This window comes from Gavialis gangeticus, unplaced genomic scaffold (genome assembly GCF_001723915.1).
Source record: "Gavialis gangeticus isolate Ggan-Ray unplaced genomic scaffold, GavGan_comp1, whole genome shotgun sequence".
Taxonomy (NCBI): Eukaryota; Metazoa; Chordata; order Crocodylia; family Gavialidae; genus Gavialis; species Gavialis gangeticus.
Window position 1 is genome coordinate 204,149,199 of NW_017729032.1, and position 19,078 is coordinate 204,168,276.

General features: G+C 42.5%; 1 protein-coding gene across 1 annotated transcript in view; it reads right to left on the bottom strand.

Moving 5' to 3' along the window:
• The window catches only part of FUNDC1 (FUN14 domain containing 1), a 17,434-nt gene extending 3,225 nt beyond the window's left edge, over positions 1 to 14,209 (bottom strand). The window contains exons 1-4 of the mRNA XM_019525418.1: positions 14,106 to 14,209; positions 10,927 to 11,083; positions 8,966 to 9,041; positions 1,485 to 1,613 (exon numbers count right to left, since the gene is read on the bottom strand). Coding sequence (XP_019380963.1) covers positions 1,485 to 1,613; positions 8,966 to 9,041; positions 10,927 to 11,083; positions 14,106 to 14,136 — 393 coding nt within the window. The 5' untranslated portion in view covers positions 14,137 to 14,209. The remainder of the gene's footprint in view (positions 1 to 1,484; positions 1,614 to 8,965; positions 9,042 to 10,926; positions 11,084 to 14,105) is intronic.
• Between the last annotated feature and the right edge of the window lie 4,869 nt (positions 14,210 to 19,078).

Here is a 19,078-nt window from a genome sequence, read left to right on the forward strand (position 1 = left end):
AGAGGAGGGGGCAGGAGCCACTCCCCCACCCCACCAGATAAGCTGCAGCTCCATCTCGCGTTCTGCCCTGGCTGGGCAGTGTCTGCTCCACCCAACTCCCTTCTTCACCATGTGGAACATTGATCTGCCGCCTCAGACCCCTTCCCTCCCCCCTCCCCTTCTACCACAGCAGATTTACCAGCTGCATGCAGCTCTCCAAGCTGTTGGGCTGTGTTCCTCGCTGCCTGCATACTGTGCACACGCACGGGCATTTATTGGCCAAATTATCAACCACATCAGGCCAATTTCCAATCCAACCAATTTTCTTTATATCGGTGCTGATCCAATATTGGACTCATGTATCGGTGTACCTCTCACTTTTTCTTTTTCTAAATAAGTGGTCCTGGGTAATATTAGAAACTGTGTTATAGTTTATCTTTACTACATCAATACCAAGCACAGAATAGACATTTTGGAGAGGGTGACACTCCCTAATCTGGGGTTCAAGAAATTAGATGGAAAACTACCAAAGGCATAGTTCCTGTTACTGGTACATAGATGTGAACACCTTCACTTAAAATCTACCACATATAAAAAAAATTATGATCAATTACTTTAAGTATATTTCAGTAGCAGGTACTTTAGAAAGTTCCTGCAAGGGGTATATCAGAAGACAATAAAATCCTCTAGACACTGCCAGCAGTACCACTACTGGGCATCTACGCATATAAGACAGCTTAAAAATTACAAGTTTATATGAGTGCAACTCCAGCTACAAAGGCTATAACATTTATTCAAGAGGTACAGGTTATTGTTTTTCCAAAATAGGCTTTTTCCCCCCTCCCAGTTCAAGGGAACAATTTGATTTTACTGAAAGTGATAATCAACCCACATTCTAGGAATGTACAGGGTGTTCTACAGGTAGTTAACTTAACAGAATGGGCACATTGCTCTTCATGCACATTTTATGACTAAAAGCCCTGAAGCATAATCAACCATGAGGCAATCACTTGTCATAGTCCACCATAAGAATAGCTCAGCTGGAAGCTAAAAATCTGTGAACATCAATATTGCAAATACGTTGGACTGCAAAGATTCTAAATTTATTAAAGCATACCCTCAGCTAAATATTTTTGGAAAGTCTGCCTTTAGGAGAGGGTCTAAGTGCCTTCAATTTGGTACAAAACTTTGCTTAAGGCTTTAGATAACAGGACTGTCATAATCTACAATGAAAAAAAGTGAGAAACCGTAGCCAATAGGAAAGTATTAGGAGTTTAGACCAGGGGGTTGTGTACCCCTGGGTGTATGGCAAGACATTTCTAGGGGGTACATGGGAGAAATTATGTAATGGCAGATTTAATTTTCATTATAATAATAATTAACTTTTAAGGGGTTAAAATATAAAACGTATCCTGGTAGGGGGACACAGGCAGTTGGTAAATCTGGGAGAGGATAGGTAATAGGAAAAAGGTTGGGAACCTCTGGTTTAAACCAAAGAGCCTTACCTCTTCAATGAGGGTATTGATTTCAGGTGCTGCCTTATTTGCTCGCTTTTTTAGCTGTTTTTTTGCTTTGTTTACATCTTTTTCAACTCTCTTCCAGTCAACTTGTACATATCCACTATGACTAGCAATCTAGACAAATTAAGAAGATTAAAACAATTACAAATCAATATTACATTTAAGAATCAACACATAAGAAGTCTGCATATACCCAACTTTAAGAACTGGTTGGGGTTTGCCTTTTCAGATAAAGGCAAACTGAATTGGTTTAACTGCAGATGATACAGAGGTTGCGCTTCAGCACACTAGCAATATTTCTGCAATAAGATATAAATATAATCTGAATATGAACTGGCAGGATTCAACAGATGCTTGTTCATCTCATCCCCCTCCCCTCTTTATTTTGTAACGTTAAAGATTCACATTGGTTACTGCTTTATAGAAATCAAAAGCATTTCAATAAGATGACTAAAACCAGCTGTTTCAGTTTAGTTTCTTTCAGAAATATTATTATAATTCAAATTTGTGACAGGACACACAGTAAATCTCATCTAAACTTCTGACAGAAGAGTTATCTTCTTGTCTTTTAATATTAAAATGACCATATAGTATTCAGCTCATTCCACTGTTAGCTAGAAGTGCTTTATTTAGTGTGTTGGAGCTACATCTCCAAATAAGGACTGAGTTAAACTTTGCAGATTTACTTTCCATTAGGCTCACTTTACCTTTCCAACGGTCATAGCTGAGCTCCCACTTGTCCAACAGAAAAGATACTAAATTTTTCAATTTAATTTAGTAGCAATGGTCTTTGAATTACTAATTATTCACTTCTCATTCCCTTGAAGGCTTAGTTCAAGTGTAGTGGCTTCTTAACCTGGCAGTGGAAATACCATGTATCTGTGTCCGTGAATATATTTTAAAATTTGAATTATGTAATGGCCCGTGTCCTGCCAACATGCAATTACTTCGATGAGTTATGTAAAAGTGTTACTGGGACTGGGGCCAAAGTGAATGTATTAAAAGACTGAATTGGTAACCACTGGTTACTTTAGTGACCACAATCATTACCCCTCTTTTCAATATACATTGAAAACAAAGACTTCATTGGCAGCATGCTAACAAGCCTAAGAAATATCCATTAAGTAATAATTAAAGCTGCTACAGTTAAAGCATTAAAAATAACTAAAGCAACAAGTTAACAATAATTTATAAGAAAAACTTCCATTATCCTTCCAGCTCATATTTTCTGAAATATTCATTTATGAAAACCATGTTATACATTCCAATAACCACCTTTACCTTAACCCACAACACACTTAAGAACTATTCAAAAAAGTGTTTTAAGCTGGATTTTAAAATTGACAGACAGTATGAAAAAAGTTACAGGAAAATAATCTCCTACCCTGCATTACATCACAGAAATTGGAGAACTTCATATCAGTAAACTAAAGGGGTTGAGAACTCAAATTTGTAAACAAGGTTAATTGTCAGCTATGGAGCAACGAACTCCACCTTCATAACTCCCTCAATTTAACTATCAAATTTTGATTTGCAGTCACAGTTCTGCTGAAGCCATTAAATCAGGAAGCATATCTTCCACACAATGTTGCTCAGTTTGCTCCAGCCTGCATTTATTCACGAGCTGCACACACCTTTGTAAAGGAACATAACAAATAGAATGCAAATGCACATGGAGGTAATTGGGCTTACTAAAGAATCAACCTCTACATCAAGTTTCACTTACATTAAATAAAACTGAGAAGTGTTGGGAATAAGGTGAAAGCTTGATATATTAGAATATACACAACTGATTATAAAACAGGCAGTGGTTATAAGAATTACAGATTTCATACTAAGATAGGCAGTATTTCTAAATAATCAGGCCCCAAATACTTTTAGTAAAACCTGTCAAAACTAGAACATTTAACAGCAAACTTCCATCAAAAAAATCCAACTGCTTTGGCACTTCTGTTGAATGTCCCTCAAACTCTGCACAAACCAGCTGTCAAGTGGGATATTCAGCACAAGAATTAATATAGCCCTCACCTTTTTCTTTTCGAATTCCCAAAAGTAGCATGTTGCCCTCGCCCCACTTCATTGAGATGCCCCAGCATACATCATGCCATGTTATCACAGCTACTACAGAACCCCTGTGGAGTAAATAACCAGGCAAAGCCTAGTGTTAAATTTTGCTTGCTGCATGGTTTTCGAGGGTTTATTTTTATTGTTGTTCGATTTTGGTCTTAGTTACAGAATCACTTAAGTGAAGACTTGACTTGAATCTATCAACAGTGTTTTAAATGGAATGGCCTAAATATGGAAGAGAAAGTATAAATGACTTACTAGAAATGAAGCTATTCATGACAAATAATAGTAAATACAGACAAAACTGTGGGTCTTCAATTGAGTACAAACAAGAACAAAAAGCATTAAAAACGTTGTCACTGAAATGAATAATTATAAAATGTACGTATATACAAGGAAGCACAAAAGAAGGTGCTTTTAAAAAAAAATTTAAAGCAAGTAACTCATCATAGCAGATCAACACTTTAAGGAGCTGACATTTTTCCCCATACTGGGTGCATCTATACAATTCATGTGCAGAAGACTAATTCTACTGCGCATTAGCAGGGCAGGCTAAACCTGTGCTAATACACTAATGCACAGATTTAATCTAATGCGCATTAACGTCATTAAAAAAAACATTCATCTGCGCTAATGCACAGCAGTGCCAGTTACAGTGCATTAAGTTAGTACCTATCACTACAGGTACTAAACTTAATACAATGTAATTACAGTGCATTAATGAATATATAGACATGCCCAATGTGAATCAGGCCTCTTCTTTTAAGGATCATAATAAGTGTGGTGCCAGTTGATAAATTAAAAATTAACCATGTAAAACTGACTAATTTGTTACCCATTTGTTACAGGAGGTGAATTTTTAATTTTTTTCTAATGTCTATTTTTATTACAGTGGATTGAATCAGTCATGTATCAACATATTAAGATAAATAAAGCCTTTTGATAAAAAGTGCTATGTGCCTGATCAAATTAACTTGTGAGAATTTGGTATCAGAAACAAGATTTAGTAACAGCATTGACTTGTAATAGTTATACAGATTGATTAAATTAAATTATTTCCCTCTTCTTTCTTAATCTAACAACCTGACCAAGGTGACTTTTGAATGGATTTAGTCATGAAACTGCTAGCTGGCAGTTTTCAGAGCTTGAAACAAGTAGCTTCTGCTATTCCTAAGAAGTGACAATGCGATACACAATTTTTGTCTAACTAGGCTCCCTGAATCAAACTGCTAAAAAAAAAATGCAGTAGTTTTCTCTTAAATATCAGAGGCTGCAGTATTACATAAGCACTCTTTTCTGCTATTCTCCAGTCTTACTCCAGTAGATCTTTGGGATTTAAATGTCTTGCATCCTGAGGAATCATTGAAACCTGCAGCTTTAGGGAACTTTTTTTTTTTTTTTTTTTAGCTACATGCTGAGTGCTCTTCTGCTGATTCAATGCTTGAGGGTATTTCATAAACTAATGGAAAAATGGTTGCCTACGACACAGTGGGGAAACTACACAGTAGCTTAGGGTTACCATATGTCCGGGTTTTCCTGGACAAATCCTCTTTTTTGGATCCTTGTGGCTGCATCTGGGCAGGTTTTTAAAATAAGAGCAAGTGTCTGGGTTTTCTGCTTTCCTGGGCTGGCTGCTTGGGGCTGGGAGCAGTGGGCAAGGTGACTGGCTGTTGGGAGTCATGTGCTCCCTGCACAGGCTCTGGCAAGCCAGGTGAGAGAGAGACAGAGAACACGCATAAGCAAGCGACAGCATGTGTACAATGCCAGAACTGCTTTGGCAGCAGGGGGCGGGGGAGGGCTGCAGGTCAGGAGTGAGGGGCACTGCCAGAGCTGGGAAGGGTGCAGGGAGCTGTGAGTCTGGAGTGAGGGGCACCAGCTGGGGGGCAGGGGCCGTGGGTAGGGAGTAAAAGGCACTACCAGGGCTGCAGATCAGCGTGAGGGGCATGGCGGATGGGATGGGTTACTGTGGGTTGGGTGTGCAGGGCACTGGCAGCGCCAGAGTGCTGTGGGTCAGAAGTAAGGTGCACCAGCAAGGAGTAGAGGGCAGGGTACTGCTGCTTGGGAGTGAGGGGCACTGGCAGGGCTGGGGTCAGTGAGTCCAGAGTGAGGGGCAGCAGAAGGGCTGGGGGGTGGTGGTAGCTTGTCAATGAGGGGCAACAGAATGGGCAGGGCACTGACATGTCACTACCCCCCCCATCATATTCCCCCTGCCCTACAACCCCCCCCTGCCGTGACAGGTGTCCTCTTTTTTGGACCTGGAAATATGGTAACCCTACTGAGAATATCGATGGCAGCACTGCTTAACACCCCTTGTTTACAACAGGTGCTCAAACCATGGTCCATGGGCCAGATCAGCCCGCAGAGCCATATCATCCAGCTCCTGGGGCTCCTCACACATCCAGAAATTTGGCAGCAGGAGAGCAGTAGCAGCAATTGCCATGCCCCTATGGCCAAGTTGCTGAACCCACAGGGAGCCCTGTAGACTAAAAATGTGGCCCCAAGTGCTATATCAAGCACATAAGGCACTGCAGGGCTTGATTCTGGGGCACTGGCATGGGCAGAGGTGACATGGAACTGGTGAGGTAGCCCAGGGCCCAATCCAAGTGTGCAGGGACAATGGGGATGGTACAAGACTCAATGATGGCACCCAGGCCCTAATGCAACCCACTGGGCCAAAAGATAGAGCACCACTGGTTTATGACTACATAGAGAAGTTATATTGTCCCATAAATGATCACTACACACTAAATGGTTTTATTTGTAAATACTTGTTACTTTCTGACATACCTAATATTTCTGGAGTCACACTATGTACGTGAATGAGGTTGATATCAGTGAATTCAACCACACTATGTATTTAAATGAGGTTGATATCAGTGAAAAAAAAAATAAGGACTGAAAAAAGTGTAATTACACCATCACACATTTATGTCTAAGTTTAAAATAAAATGTAGCTAGAATTAAAGAGTGACAAAAGACATTTACTACATTCATTTCCAGCAGAATCTGTAGTCAATTAAAGAATTATATAAATTAACCTAGTTGTCTAATACTTTTTACCTCTACTAAGCATCCTTTTCAGATATAGCATAGATAAGTCCAGCCAAAAAAAGTAGCAAGAGATCTGCAAACATATATGGAAAACCTATTTCCCTCGCTTGTCTATAGCATTTTACATTTTGTAAGGTAATTTTTAATCCACATTTTGCATGAAAAGAGTTGATGAAGACATCTAAGTGACTGCAGGCTGTTTTGCCATGCAGAAGTCACTTTTGTCCCCAGACTCATGTCTTCCTGGGCAAAAACTATTTTAAATACTGAGGTGCAATGAGTACCCCTAAGCCTCACTGGTTATTGCCTGTATAAAAACTTGCACCTCTGAGTCATTGGGAATAGTTCATAATAGTGGTTTATCAGAAACAGTTCAGCCTGCTCACAGCTGCAAACTAACTAGAACTCTGACAGCCATTCTTGGGCTTGTCAGATGTAATGTTCTTATGGCACTGTGGGCAGTTTCAGGTACAACTACCAAAAGAATCTTTTACAACTCAGAAATGACATTTGACTAATTAAGGGGTAACATTCAGAAATCCCATGATGGTTGATTGTGACACAAGGCATCCAGCATCAAGGGAACAAGGAAAACTGAGACAGGCTTTTCAAACACCTTTGCACAACAAATATAAGCTCTAATTCTCTCTAATATCATCCCTGTCTTTAAAATGACTTTTCTATATTTTGAACCAACCTGCTGGTTGACTACTAACCATTCACTCATTCTCTCTCTGAAATGGCCTGAGTAAAAAAGCAGGTCATTGTGACAGGGGAAGGGTCAGCGAAGGTAATTAATCATCACAACAGCTTACAAAGGGATGCCACAGATTCTAGACCACTTGAAGTCTTTAAATCAAAGCTGGTGAGCTTTCTAAAAATACATAGCTTAGTTCATTGGTCCTCAACCCAGATTCAAGGGCAGAAGCTTTCTGATGTCACTCACAGGGTGCATCTACATATGCCTATTATTGCAGAGCAATAAACTCCGGTGCTTATTGCTCCCAGGAACGTGTCTGCACATGAGCCTGGGATCACAGCATGTTGACCTGGGATGGACCAGCCCCTGCTGGCAGGGTGCCCAGGAAGTCAGGTTGCCAGCCTGGGGCTGTTCCCCAGCTCAATGTGCTACAAAGGGGCTGGCCAGAGGACAAAGGTGTGCTACGAAGGGGCTGGCCAAGGGACGAAGGTGCTTCAGCAGGGGGCTAGTCAGCAGGCAGCCCCTGCACTGAAGCACCCTCATGCCCCAGCCAGCCCCTCAGCATCTACACATGCTGCTGTGTTTTTTTACTCCACAGCAGGATAGTACTTTTACAAGTACTTGTTATACAAGTACTATCCTGCTCTGGAGTAAATTAGTTTACTCTAGCCTAATAGGGGCACACATGTAGAAGCAAAGACATTTACTGTGCAGCTAATTAGTCTACGGCACAGTAAACGTCTCATGTAGACATGCCTACAGACACAAAGACATTAAAATGTTTAAATGGAGTTTGACAAAGAGAGCAAAGGATGACATAACCCACAATACATCAGCAGCTCAATCCTGTTGTTCATGGACCAGAGAGGGTTTAGGGCCACTGTTCTAATTTAAGCCCAACTTATGGGGCAACATGCAAGTGGACAGACTTAAAATGTAATAATATGGCCTACAGCAGAAGTGAAAGAAAGTATAGGCCAGGAAACTAGAGCAGTTGATAAAACTAGTCAAGTCAAGGCTGGGGAGGCAAGGAAACCTCAAATATGGGCCACAACTGAGCTGCTAACAACAAAGGGAAAAGAGGAAATAAAATGCAGTGTTCATCTCAAACACCTGCTGAGGGAAAAGTTAATGCAATTTGTCTATATTTATTTCCAGGACGATAGTAATAGAATTTTCTTGCGCCCTCAACATTATGATAGCAAACTCAACTCTTTGGCTGGGATTTCATGGAAACCTAATTCCCATAGGCACTTTTGAAAATCTGAGTTATTTTTTCCTTGATCTATGCATCCAGTTTTGATTTTTATTTATTTATTTATTTTTTATAAACTATTAGCTAAGCATGGCAATATTAAATCAAGTACAGCACTTCTGTTTCTACATTAAGGTTTTATTCTTTCAGTTTGCTTCAAAACTATTAAGAAAATACTATTAATGATAAAAGGATCATCTAAAAATCTTTTTTTAAAATTTGGCACACAAATACCGTAGCTGAGACAGTTTTTCAGATGGTAAATTTAGTAGGAAAAAGCAGATATAAAACCAATCGTCTCCTTCCCAACAGAAGTAAACAAAGCAGTTTAGTCTTTCCCATTTACTTTGAACAAAATAGTATCTAAATATCAAAGAGTAAAATCCTACATACTTGAAGAAGAAGAAAGCCACCGCCTACTGCAGTTGCTGCAAGTTTTCCAACTTTCTGGAACAAAAATCCTGCACACCTTAAGAAAACCAAAAACACATTCCAGTGAAATTGTATGTTCCAAAATATGACTTTCTAGAATTGTCGTCCAAATGCCAGATAACATTTGGTGTACTGAAATGAGTTTCATCTCCCTATTTCTTAATTTGTAGCCTGTAACTTTATGATTGGGAATTTATGATAAGCACTTTTTAGTAATGTGGATTAAAAACAAATTACAGGCATAGTAATCATCAGCTAATGGCTATTCAGTACCCTCTGTAAAGTGGGCTGGTGGCTTCCAGCTTTGTCTACACACACAAGTTACACCTCTAACTATACTGGCATAACCAGTAATATTAGTATAGATGTGCCTTTACAATCAAAGCCATTCCCACAACGAAACATAATAAGCTATACCAGTAAAACACATTCTTGTACCACCATAACCTCTAGCATTGATGTTCTTATACCAAGTTAATTATTTCCACAGATAAATTACAGTGCTAACCAGAAAAGTTAGGGCTTAGCACTGCTTAACACCCCTCCCCGCCCCCCAAAAAAACCAACAACAAACAAACCCTGTGTGTAGACAAGGCTGAGTCTATTTTTTGAGTAGAGAAAAACCATCCTCCCATTAAACATTCCTCCTGGCCACCTGAACTGAATCATCTACCACCTCACTTCTAGCAATGGGCTGTGCAGGGAAGGTTAAAAGTTTTTTTTGTAGGGCTGTTAAAAAATGTCATGTCACTGCACAAACTGCACCTTCAATTCTAGGCCTCTCAATTTGACACATTAAACAAATATTAAAATCCACCTCAAGCTTTTAGGAAAAGAAGTTATTTTAAAAATATATCTATCTATCTCTACCTACCTTTTAACAACTTTAGAAGTACATCTTCAGGTTTAAAAGTATACTGAAACACTAATATTTCTACAGTGACTAACAAATATTAAATATTAAAAACAACCTTCATGATGTTATCAAATTGTAAAATGGAAATTTCACTTTCATTTCTAAAACTCTCACCTTCTAATTCTCCTTTATTTGTATTGACAGGATTTTCCTATTACTACATTTCCATACGAAAAATCTGTCTTCATTGATTTGAGTGTTTTCATGAGCTAATAATGTTTTAATGTTAACTTGTATTACTCTAATGTTAATACTTATGACTCAACTTTAACAAAACATTTCCATTAAACACCTCTTCAGCTAAGCCAAAATCAAAATGTTAAGTCATGCTAATAGAAATAGAAATAGCTTTTGCTTTTAAAAATAAACTCACTTTAGAAAAAGACAGGCTCCTGATTAAAATCTGTCCTGCCCCAATTTGTTTATGATTGTTTGCATGTGTGAAGTATATCTCAATCACATTTTATCACAATAATCAGGTTCTTGTACCTATAGTGGTAACTAATAAAATATATAACAGATATAAGAAACATAACTATATCTCCTAATTTTCCATTTTTTCCCTTGAAGTCTTAAGAGTACTGACATGTCTTCTAGGAAGGTTCACAATAAACTAGCCAGGGGCTACTTTGCCATGTATGCATTTTACAGATCTCAGGCAAAGCTTTAAAGTAGTGGCTCTCAACCTGGCTAGACTTGAGACATCCGATGGAAAATCCCACTTCTCAGTTTTAACTCATTTTTTGACTATGGAAAAATAATAGAGCAATTTTTCGGTTGCAAAGAACTTGGAAGATCACAGCAGGTCAGAATGTTTGTAACACTATGGATTCCTACTTGAAATCTCTAGGTTTATTTTGTGATCTAGTATCAGCATCAGTTGAATTTAAGTATCTGTTTAGAAAGTCACCATTAAATGTATTTATTCACTTCAACATCTGTAGGAAGAGACAAATTTAGGACAGATAAACACACAACACAATAATCAAAAGGAATCCTCTCTCACCAGCCAGTTACTCCACCCATTGCAATCTGGGTAGCTACAGAATACTTTTCTACAATTGGTCCAGAATTTCGGCCAAATACACGATTCCACCAATGGTGACGCCTCGCATATGCTGTTAAATCCAATACTTCGTATGAATCATCATCACTTTCATGGTCTTTAAAAAGAGAAACTTTAGTGAGTAGTCAAATTATAAAAGTATTGGTTCTGAATTTCAGTCATATAGCATAAAAGTTTACTATGACAGCTAAAGAAATTAACAGAACCATTTACTCTGTGATACAGTTATCTAACACAGGGGTGCCAGCCTTTGGCCCACAGAGCCCTGGAAACCAAACTGTGGGACTCCCCATGGGTTGAGATATTTGGCAGCAAGGGAGAAATGGTGATTAATACTACCACCCTTCCCTGTTGGCAAAATCCCAAACCCCAAGGAACAGGTCAGAGCTGGACCATGACCATCACTCAGCACAGTCGTGTTGGGGCTGGGCCACACCCCCTTCCCTCCCAAGCAAGCCAGTTGGGGCCAAACTGTGTGCAGCTCCTCCCCCCACATGGCTGGTCCAAGGCTGGGCCATGCTTCCCACCCCTCACAGGGCCAATTCAGGGTTGGGCCAAGCCCGCTTTCCCCACAAGGCTGGACCAGGCTGACCCACCACCCCACTTCCCTCCCCACAACCAGATGGGGCCCTGCTGCACACACCCTAGTCACTGGATTGGGTCTACCAGCTAGATGCAGCTCACAGGGAGATCAGGAACTGCCCATTTGGCCCCGTAGACAAAAAGGTTGAGCACTACTAGTCTAACAGAACGGTTCAAATTCGAGTCTGTAGACTAGTGATGCTCAACCTTTTCAGACTCCAGGCATCCCGTGATTGACTCAAGGAACCTCTCAAAAATGCTAACTCTTAGCTCTTGGTTTTTTGACTATGGAAAGATATGAGAGCAATTCTTGTGTTGCAAAGAACTCAAAAAGCCCACAATAGGGCAGACTTTTTTTTAATAATATGGATTCCTATTTGGAATCTCTAGGCTGATCTTATGACTCCTGTCAGTGAAAACATTGCATGGCACCCTCAAAAGGATCTCAAGGCACCTTGGTGGAGAATCGCTGCTGCAGACCAACAACAGTCTGTAGAGCCACACCAGATGATGCCCAGAATGCAGCATTTTAAGATCGAAACGGTAGAGAACTAAGGCTCTAACAGAAGAGATCTAAACAGAAGAGACCTTAATTCATGAAAGGATTTTTTTTTTAATGAAGTCCATAAGATCAAGTGTTAAGAGAACAACTGCCACAGAATTTTCTTTAAGACAGACAACCTCAGCTACTCGAGGCCCCTATCTTCAGTACAATGCAGTCATGTGCCTACAGAGTCCCAAGTTCAACAGAACTTTGCCAACCTAGAGTCACTTGTATGATCAGTCCCTGCACTGCTGACATTCAGAGATTTGTGGGAAGAGATGGATATTTCTCCTTTTTTTTAATAATCTATTTTTAGAAGTAAATGCTAGCTGACAGAGAGAGAGAAACTCCTTACTGTAGAGCACAAAGGGCTTTAAAGCATATTGTGGATCTTTGTGTAGCACTTTAATAACATTCCAGACAAAAAAAGGTGACAATTGCAGGGGAGAAGAAGGATGTAGACATAAATATTCCACAATAGTTGGATCACCCATTCTTATCTTTTAAATCTTGAAGTAAAAGAGACTAACAAGACAACAGGCTTATAATTCTCTATAATTCTCTATGCTTCTATGATTTATCTCGGAGCCGACTGTCCCAGGCTTTTTTCTTCCATCAAAACAGGCACAAGAGCAGTCTGCTCAGGGGAAGGGCAGTCCATTTGCACACCAGGTCTGAATGGCAATTAACCTGAATTACCCCAATGGGGCAGGGAGAAACATCATTTCAATTTTTCAACCTGAAAACCACCAAACAAACAGGCTGGATTTGAATTGGAGCTGCTCCTTTGCTTCTTGCCTGCAGCCAGCCCTAAAAAAGCCTATGCTCCCACATTAAGTACCCCTGAACTGTCCAAGGACCCTGCTAAAGAAAAGCTGGAGAGAAATCAGTTGTCAAGTTGTTCCACTTTTACAAACAGATCTTTGGAGCTGGTTGCCTCTTTCCGTAGCCAGAGAATCATTCTGCTGGTTCAATGAAGACTTTGTACCCAGGAGCCAATCCACCTTCACACCATGGTGAACCAGTCAACTGCCTAATATATGGGAGTGACAGGCACGCTGTGCTTTGCACACTCCCTGTTTGGCCTCTTGGCCAAGATGAAGCAAGCCTGAGGGTCCTCGAACCCAAGGCCTCCAGGCCTGGGGCTCATGCGCAGGATGCCTGCTTGGATTTAGGGGGCAGCTGATACCCTGGGCAGAGGGGCCTGAGAAGAAGGCTGATTGCTGGCTGGCAAGAGCCACACAGACTTGACCACTGAGCTCTGCTTGGTCAAATCCTGCAGCTCAGTTGTACGGTGTTGGCTGCAGCCGTGCTGGTCTAAGGACATAGGCAGACGAGCTTCTTTAGGTAAATCCAATATCTTTTATTAGACCAACTCAATAGTTGGGAGGAAAAAAAATCTTAACAAGCTTTCCGGTTTAAAAACGCTTCTTCAGGCAGAGGGAGACTCTGCTGGCATTTTGTGCACTCTCCTGGGGACAGTCTGCACCATTTTGTCCAAATATGGGGCAGGTCTAATAAAAGGGATCATTTCTGCCCGCAGCACCTTGACTCCTAGGCTTTGCCCAAGCCAATGAGGAACCGCTGTGGCCGTGAACAAGAAAAGAAAAAAACCACCCTGCCACTTCAGCCACCGAGCACCTGTCCCCGTGAGTGTCCCCCGCCCCGCCGCTCCCCGGACTCGAACCCGACGTCCCGAGACCAGGAGGACACAGCGCAGGCGCGTCCCGCAGGGCCAGGCGCCGCGTGACGTCAGACGCGGCTGCAAGAGACCCCCGCGCGAGCCGGCGAAGGGGAGGGGGGCACGTCTCGCTGCGCCCGCCTGCTCCGCCCTCAGGGGGAGGGGGGGCTCCGACCAGGGGTGGCCCGACCGCCCCGGGGGGGAGGGCTCGCACCACCAAGGAGACGAAGCCCGAGCGGCCGCCGAGCGCCCCCTCCCCAACGTCCGGGGTCGGCAGCGGAGCCTGTGGAGGGGGTGGGGGCACTCACCGACCTGAGGCGGAGCGAGGCCGCCGCGCTGCCATGTTTGCCAGTGCAGCTGGGAGGGCCTGGCCGTAGCGTCGCTCCGCCTCCGCTGACCGCTCTGTCCCACCGGTCCGCCGCAGTCTATGATCCCTCCCCCACCTCAGGACAATGGTGGAGGGGGAGGGCGCATGCGCAGAGAACCCCAGCCAGTGTTTCCCAAGCGCTCGGGCGCGGGCGTGACGTCATGGGCAGGGCCAGCGTGAGGGGGGAGGGGGCAGTGGCTCTGGTAGGGTCCGCGGGGATGGGAATAGCAGGTGAGCTCCAGCTGCTGGTGGTGGTCAGCTGCTGAGTGGGAAAGAGAGGGGCATATATAAAAACGAGGGCACACCTAGGAGTTTGAGAGGGTATCACTCCATGTTATACAACACATATTTCTCCAGTTCAAAAGAAGCTGGAGGCTTTATTCATAACTTGCTTTATTATTTTTCTGCAGTCAAAAACCAAGTGAAAGCCAATAAGAACTGGCATTTTCCAAGGGGGCCTTGAGTCTAAGGAAGGGAGCCTTGAAACTAAAAAGGCTGAGAACATTGTTATAGAATAACCCTTTCATGGAGGCATAAAGATTTCATAGGCAGTAGTCTACTTTCCCAGGTGCTGTGAATGAACTAGGAAAACAGTGAAGACCCATAAGCTCAATACATTTTCCAATCCCAGTTATAAAACTGCAGAAACATTCTACTAAGGCCCAGTCACCATTGCCCTTCCCTCACCACAACAACCTGGTGGGTGGCCCCTGGCCCAGCTGCCTGGCATCCCTCCATGTGGCAGCAGCAGCCATGAAGTTGGCACTTAAAAGATGCAGTGCAAAGGCTGTGCTTATTCAGCATGTGGTCATGGATGGCTCTGTGAGCCAGGCAGGAGAAAGAGATGCAGCCAGAGCCTCAAGCAGAACAAAAGCAGTTTTGCTATTCACAATATTGTGAAATAATTGCAAAGCAAAAATCAGGCTTCACCTGCCGCTGATATTACTGAATTTGGATGCTTTATGCTGGAACAGCATGATCTGGGGACAAAGCTGGAATTAAGAGAATGTGAACTGGCTTTTAATTCTTTCCCTGAGGCCAACTCATTGTATGGCATTGGGCCAGCCAATTACTGGCTCTGTTTCTTATCTGTAAAATGGGGATGATTAACTTTTGCTAAATTTTTATATTTTGTAAAGTTCTTTGAGATCTACACATGAGAAGTTTTATGTAAACTCTGTGCATTATCCATTAGAAGGTGACTAATATTTTCTAACTGGCAACATAAAGTTGTTGATTTCCACAGAATTTGAACAACACAGAATTTGCAAAATATTCCAGGAGATAATTCCACAACATGGTTAGAGGCTTTAAGTAGCCCATAAAAGTAAATCATTCAAAAAGGCGACAAAATATAGAACCTCTTAAGATAGTGAGCAAAGTTTAAAATAGAGCTGGCTTGAAACATTCAAAGAAAAAGAAATTTAGAGCTGAAATTGCTGCCTTGTTCTTAGCTTACATCAACCAGCAACAGAAAAAAGGATGCCTTTTGCACTAAGGGCCAGTGGTGATGCGTAGGGGGTGCACATGCACCCCCTGAGAGCACTGGTGCACCTCCTGTAAGGCCGTGCTCCCTGTTTAGGCAATGGGCATGGGGGCAGGTGGGAGCTCTGGTGCCTCCCTGCAAGCATTGGCTGAGGAGTGGGGCTGCCAGCAAAAGCGGCCGGAAGTGACCATGGGACTTCTGGAAGCGGCGCAGCTGCTTTCTGGTGAGTGAGATTGGGGGATCACCCCCCAATCCTGCTCAGCACAATCAGCCGTGGGGGACTGCCCCCTCCAGCCACTGACTGGTGTGTCTCCTCTGACTCAAGAGGCACCAGTCGCCCATGCTAAGGACACACACTTTTTCTTTTATATGTGTTTTGCACAGCCTCTGTACTGATAATTTGTGAGCAGTTGGTGCTGTTTCAGTATAGGCCACTCAGAGAGGTTGTAGAATCTCCATCCTTGGATAGATGTTTTTAAGAACAAGTCAGCTATTTGGCTGGGATGGTTAGTCATGGACAGTCCTACCTTGTGAAGGGGGTTGGAAGAGGTGACCTCATAAGAAGTGCCATTTACTGAGTCAGATCACAGGTTCATCTTGTCCAGTACCCTGTGTCACACGGTGATAGTGAATGCTGAAAGGGGGAGTGAACAGGGTGTTACCAGGGTTTTTTCCATTGTTCCTCTTGCTCACAACCTTCAGCATTTAAGGTCTAGGAAATTCTGTTTCAGACTGTACTCCTCATTCCCACGCTCAATAGCTACTGATGCGCCTTCCCTCCTCAGGTTCTTTCCAACCTCATTGTATATGAATCAATGATACCGAGAGCTTTTTGGCAATGTAAATATTAGGAATGCCACAACATTTAGTTATTATAATTTAGTATTAATTTAACACCAATTACAATTAAACGTCTTAGCTAAATAATTAGGAAGATTAGAAAATGTGTTTTGATTTTTACATTCCCCAACTCGTCTGATTGGTAGCATGAGAGATCATCAAAGTCATTCTTCAGAAATGACGGTTATAATAAGTTTCTTTGGCTGTCATGAAAGATTTCTTATATAGCAAGAAATACTTCTTAAAATGTAAACTCAGAATGTGAACATTCAGACTTCTGATTATTCTTTCATTTTGTATGCAAGTTATACTGACTTCAATGAGATGTGCATGTGCATAATTGGCAAATTAGGGCCAAGAATGTCATACTGAGTTACATAGGATCACAGGAAAGTTGGGCTGGAAGGAACCTCATAAGGTTATCCTGATCAAGGCAGAATGATCCTAAACTAAACCATTCTAGTCAAGTGTCTGTCCAACTTGCTTCAAAATTTCTCTAGGTAGCCTGTTCCAATATTTGACCACTCTCATGGTTAAAAAGTTAGTCCTAATCTACAACCTAAATTTCCCTGGCTGAAGTTTGAGGCCAATGCTCCTAGTCCTTTCCCCTATAAATGCAGAGAAAAAAACATCTCCATCCTCTCTGTAATTAACCAGGAATTTGAAGACTGTTATAAACTTCCCCATCAGAATTCTCTTCTCCAGACTAAATAACCCTAGTTATTTCAGTCTTTTCTCATAAGTCATGCTTTCCAAATTTTTAATCATTTTTGTTGCTCTACACTGGACTCCTTCCAAATTTTTCTTGAAATGTAGTGCCTGAAATGGGACACAGCACTCCTGGTGAGGCCTCACCAACTGAACTGAAGAATCATTTCCCTTGATTTGCAAGTGACACTCCTGTTGATACAACCCTGTTCGTATATAGTGGTAAGTATGCTTACTGCTATATAAGCCAGTATACTGTTGGCTTTTTTGCAACAAGAGCACACTGTTGGCTCATATTCAGCTTATGATCTACTGTAACCCCCAAGTCTTTCTCTGTGGTACTGCAGCCTAGCCAGTCATTCTCCAGTCGGTATTTGTGCATGCAGTTACCCTATCCGAAATGCTGAACTTTGCCCTTGTGTGGCGGTCTTGTCCGGCTTTGCCCAGCTCTCCAGGCTTAGGAGACCACAAATGCAATTGGTGGGGCAAAACCCATCAATTAGAGACAGGCAGGGGAGGAGCCAGGAAAAGAGTTCATTCCCCCTCTACTCCAAAGGGACAGGGGGCAGGAGTGGACTTAATTGGGAATTGCAGTTGCAGCCTCCCTAAATGATTCATTTTCAAGCTGAGGGTGGAGCTCCAGAAGAGGATATAAGCAGCTGCATGCCAAGCACATGGTGCAGTTGGCAATGGATGAAGAAGGAAAGGGTCCTAGGGCCAAGAGGAGCTGGGAGAGCTGCCCAGCAGGCATATCTGGCTGCCCAGAAGATCGCGAAAGATTCCGCTGCTGGACAGAAGCAGTTAACGGTGCAGGCATCACTGCATGGAGGGTCCACGAGGGACCGGGACCCTGGGAGCTGCAGCAAGGTGGCTCGGGTCTCCAACCCTGGTGTGAGGCTGGGCATGGGAGTCAGTGCTACCATGGGGTGAGTCATTGCAGGGTGTAAGACCCTGGAGAAGGAGGGGCCAGGTGGTCTGGAACCCATTCCCTGCAGTGGGTCTGCATGGGCCTCAGGAATGGAGTGATTCCCAAGCATGGGGAGCAGCATTCAGAGTGGCATGGCCTTGGGTATGCACGGGGAAACCCAGGCTCGCAACTCCCCCTACGAAGGATTGAGCCACTGTGACACTTGAGCGATTCCTGCCACTCCTCTGAGGCCTGGGCTAAGCCCTCCCTTGGAGAAACATTAGCCAGACCAGGGAGCTTATGAACACTGCCCCACTCAGCTCCTTGGCACACGTGGGTCAGTGATGCAATGGATCTCCCACCAGAGAGCGACACTCAGGAAAGGTAGCCTCAATAAAGAGGCAGGAGGAAGAGATCCCCTAGAGCAGTGGTCTCCAAAGTGGGGTGCACGCAAGATGATCCATTGTGGTGCAGGAAGAAAATATTAGAACTTCTATTTAGATGTATATTTATATAAATATACATATATTGGGGGGTGTGCTTAAAAATTTTTTACTGATAGGGGTGCGCGATCAAAAAAGTTTGGAGACCACTGTCCTGGAGGAGGGGAACCACTAGAGAACACTTGCGTCTCATATGTTAGAGTGATTATTGATTGTTTGATACATGCTGTGCATTTTTGGAGTGTTTATTAACTGTTAACTGTAAGCCTTGTATTTTAGGGTGCCATTTATTGTTGTATTTACCTGTTCATATCATTTGGGACCAATATGCTTACCTGTATGTATTTGGGTGTGTATATAGTTATATCTATTTATAACCTGTAAGTACTCACTTTAGTTCACTACCTTTATATATATATAAATAAACATTTTGTACCTGGCTAAGACATCACTTTTTGTCCCATCTCTATTGAGACATGATAGAATCATAATCATAGAAGTAGGGTCGGAAGGGACCTTGTAGATCTTCAAGTC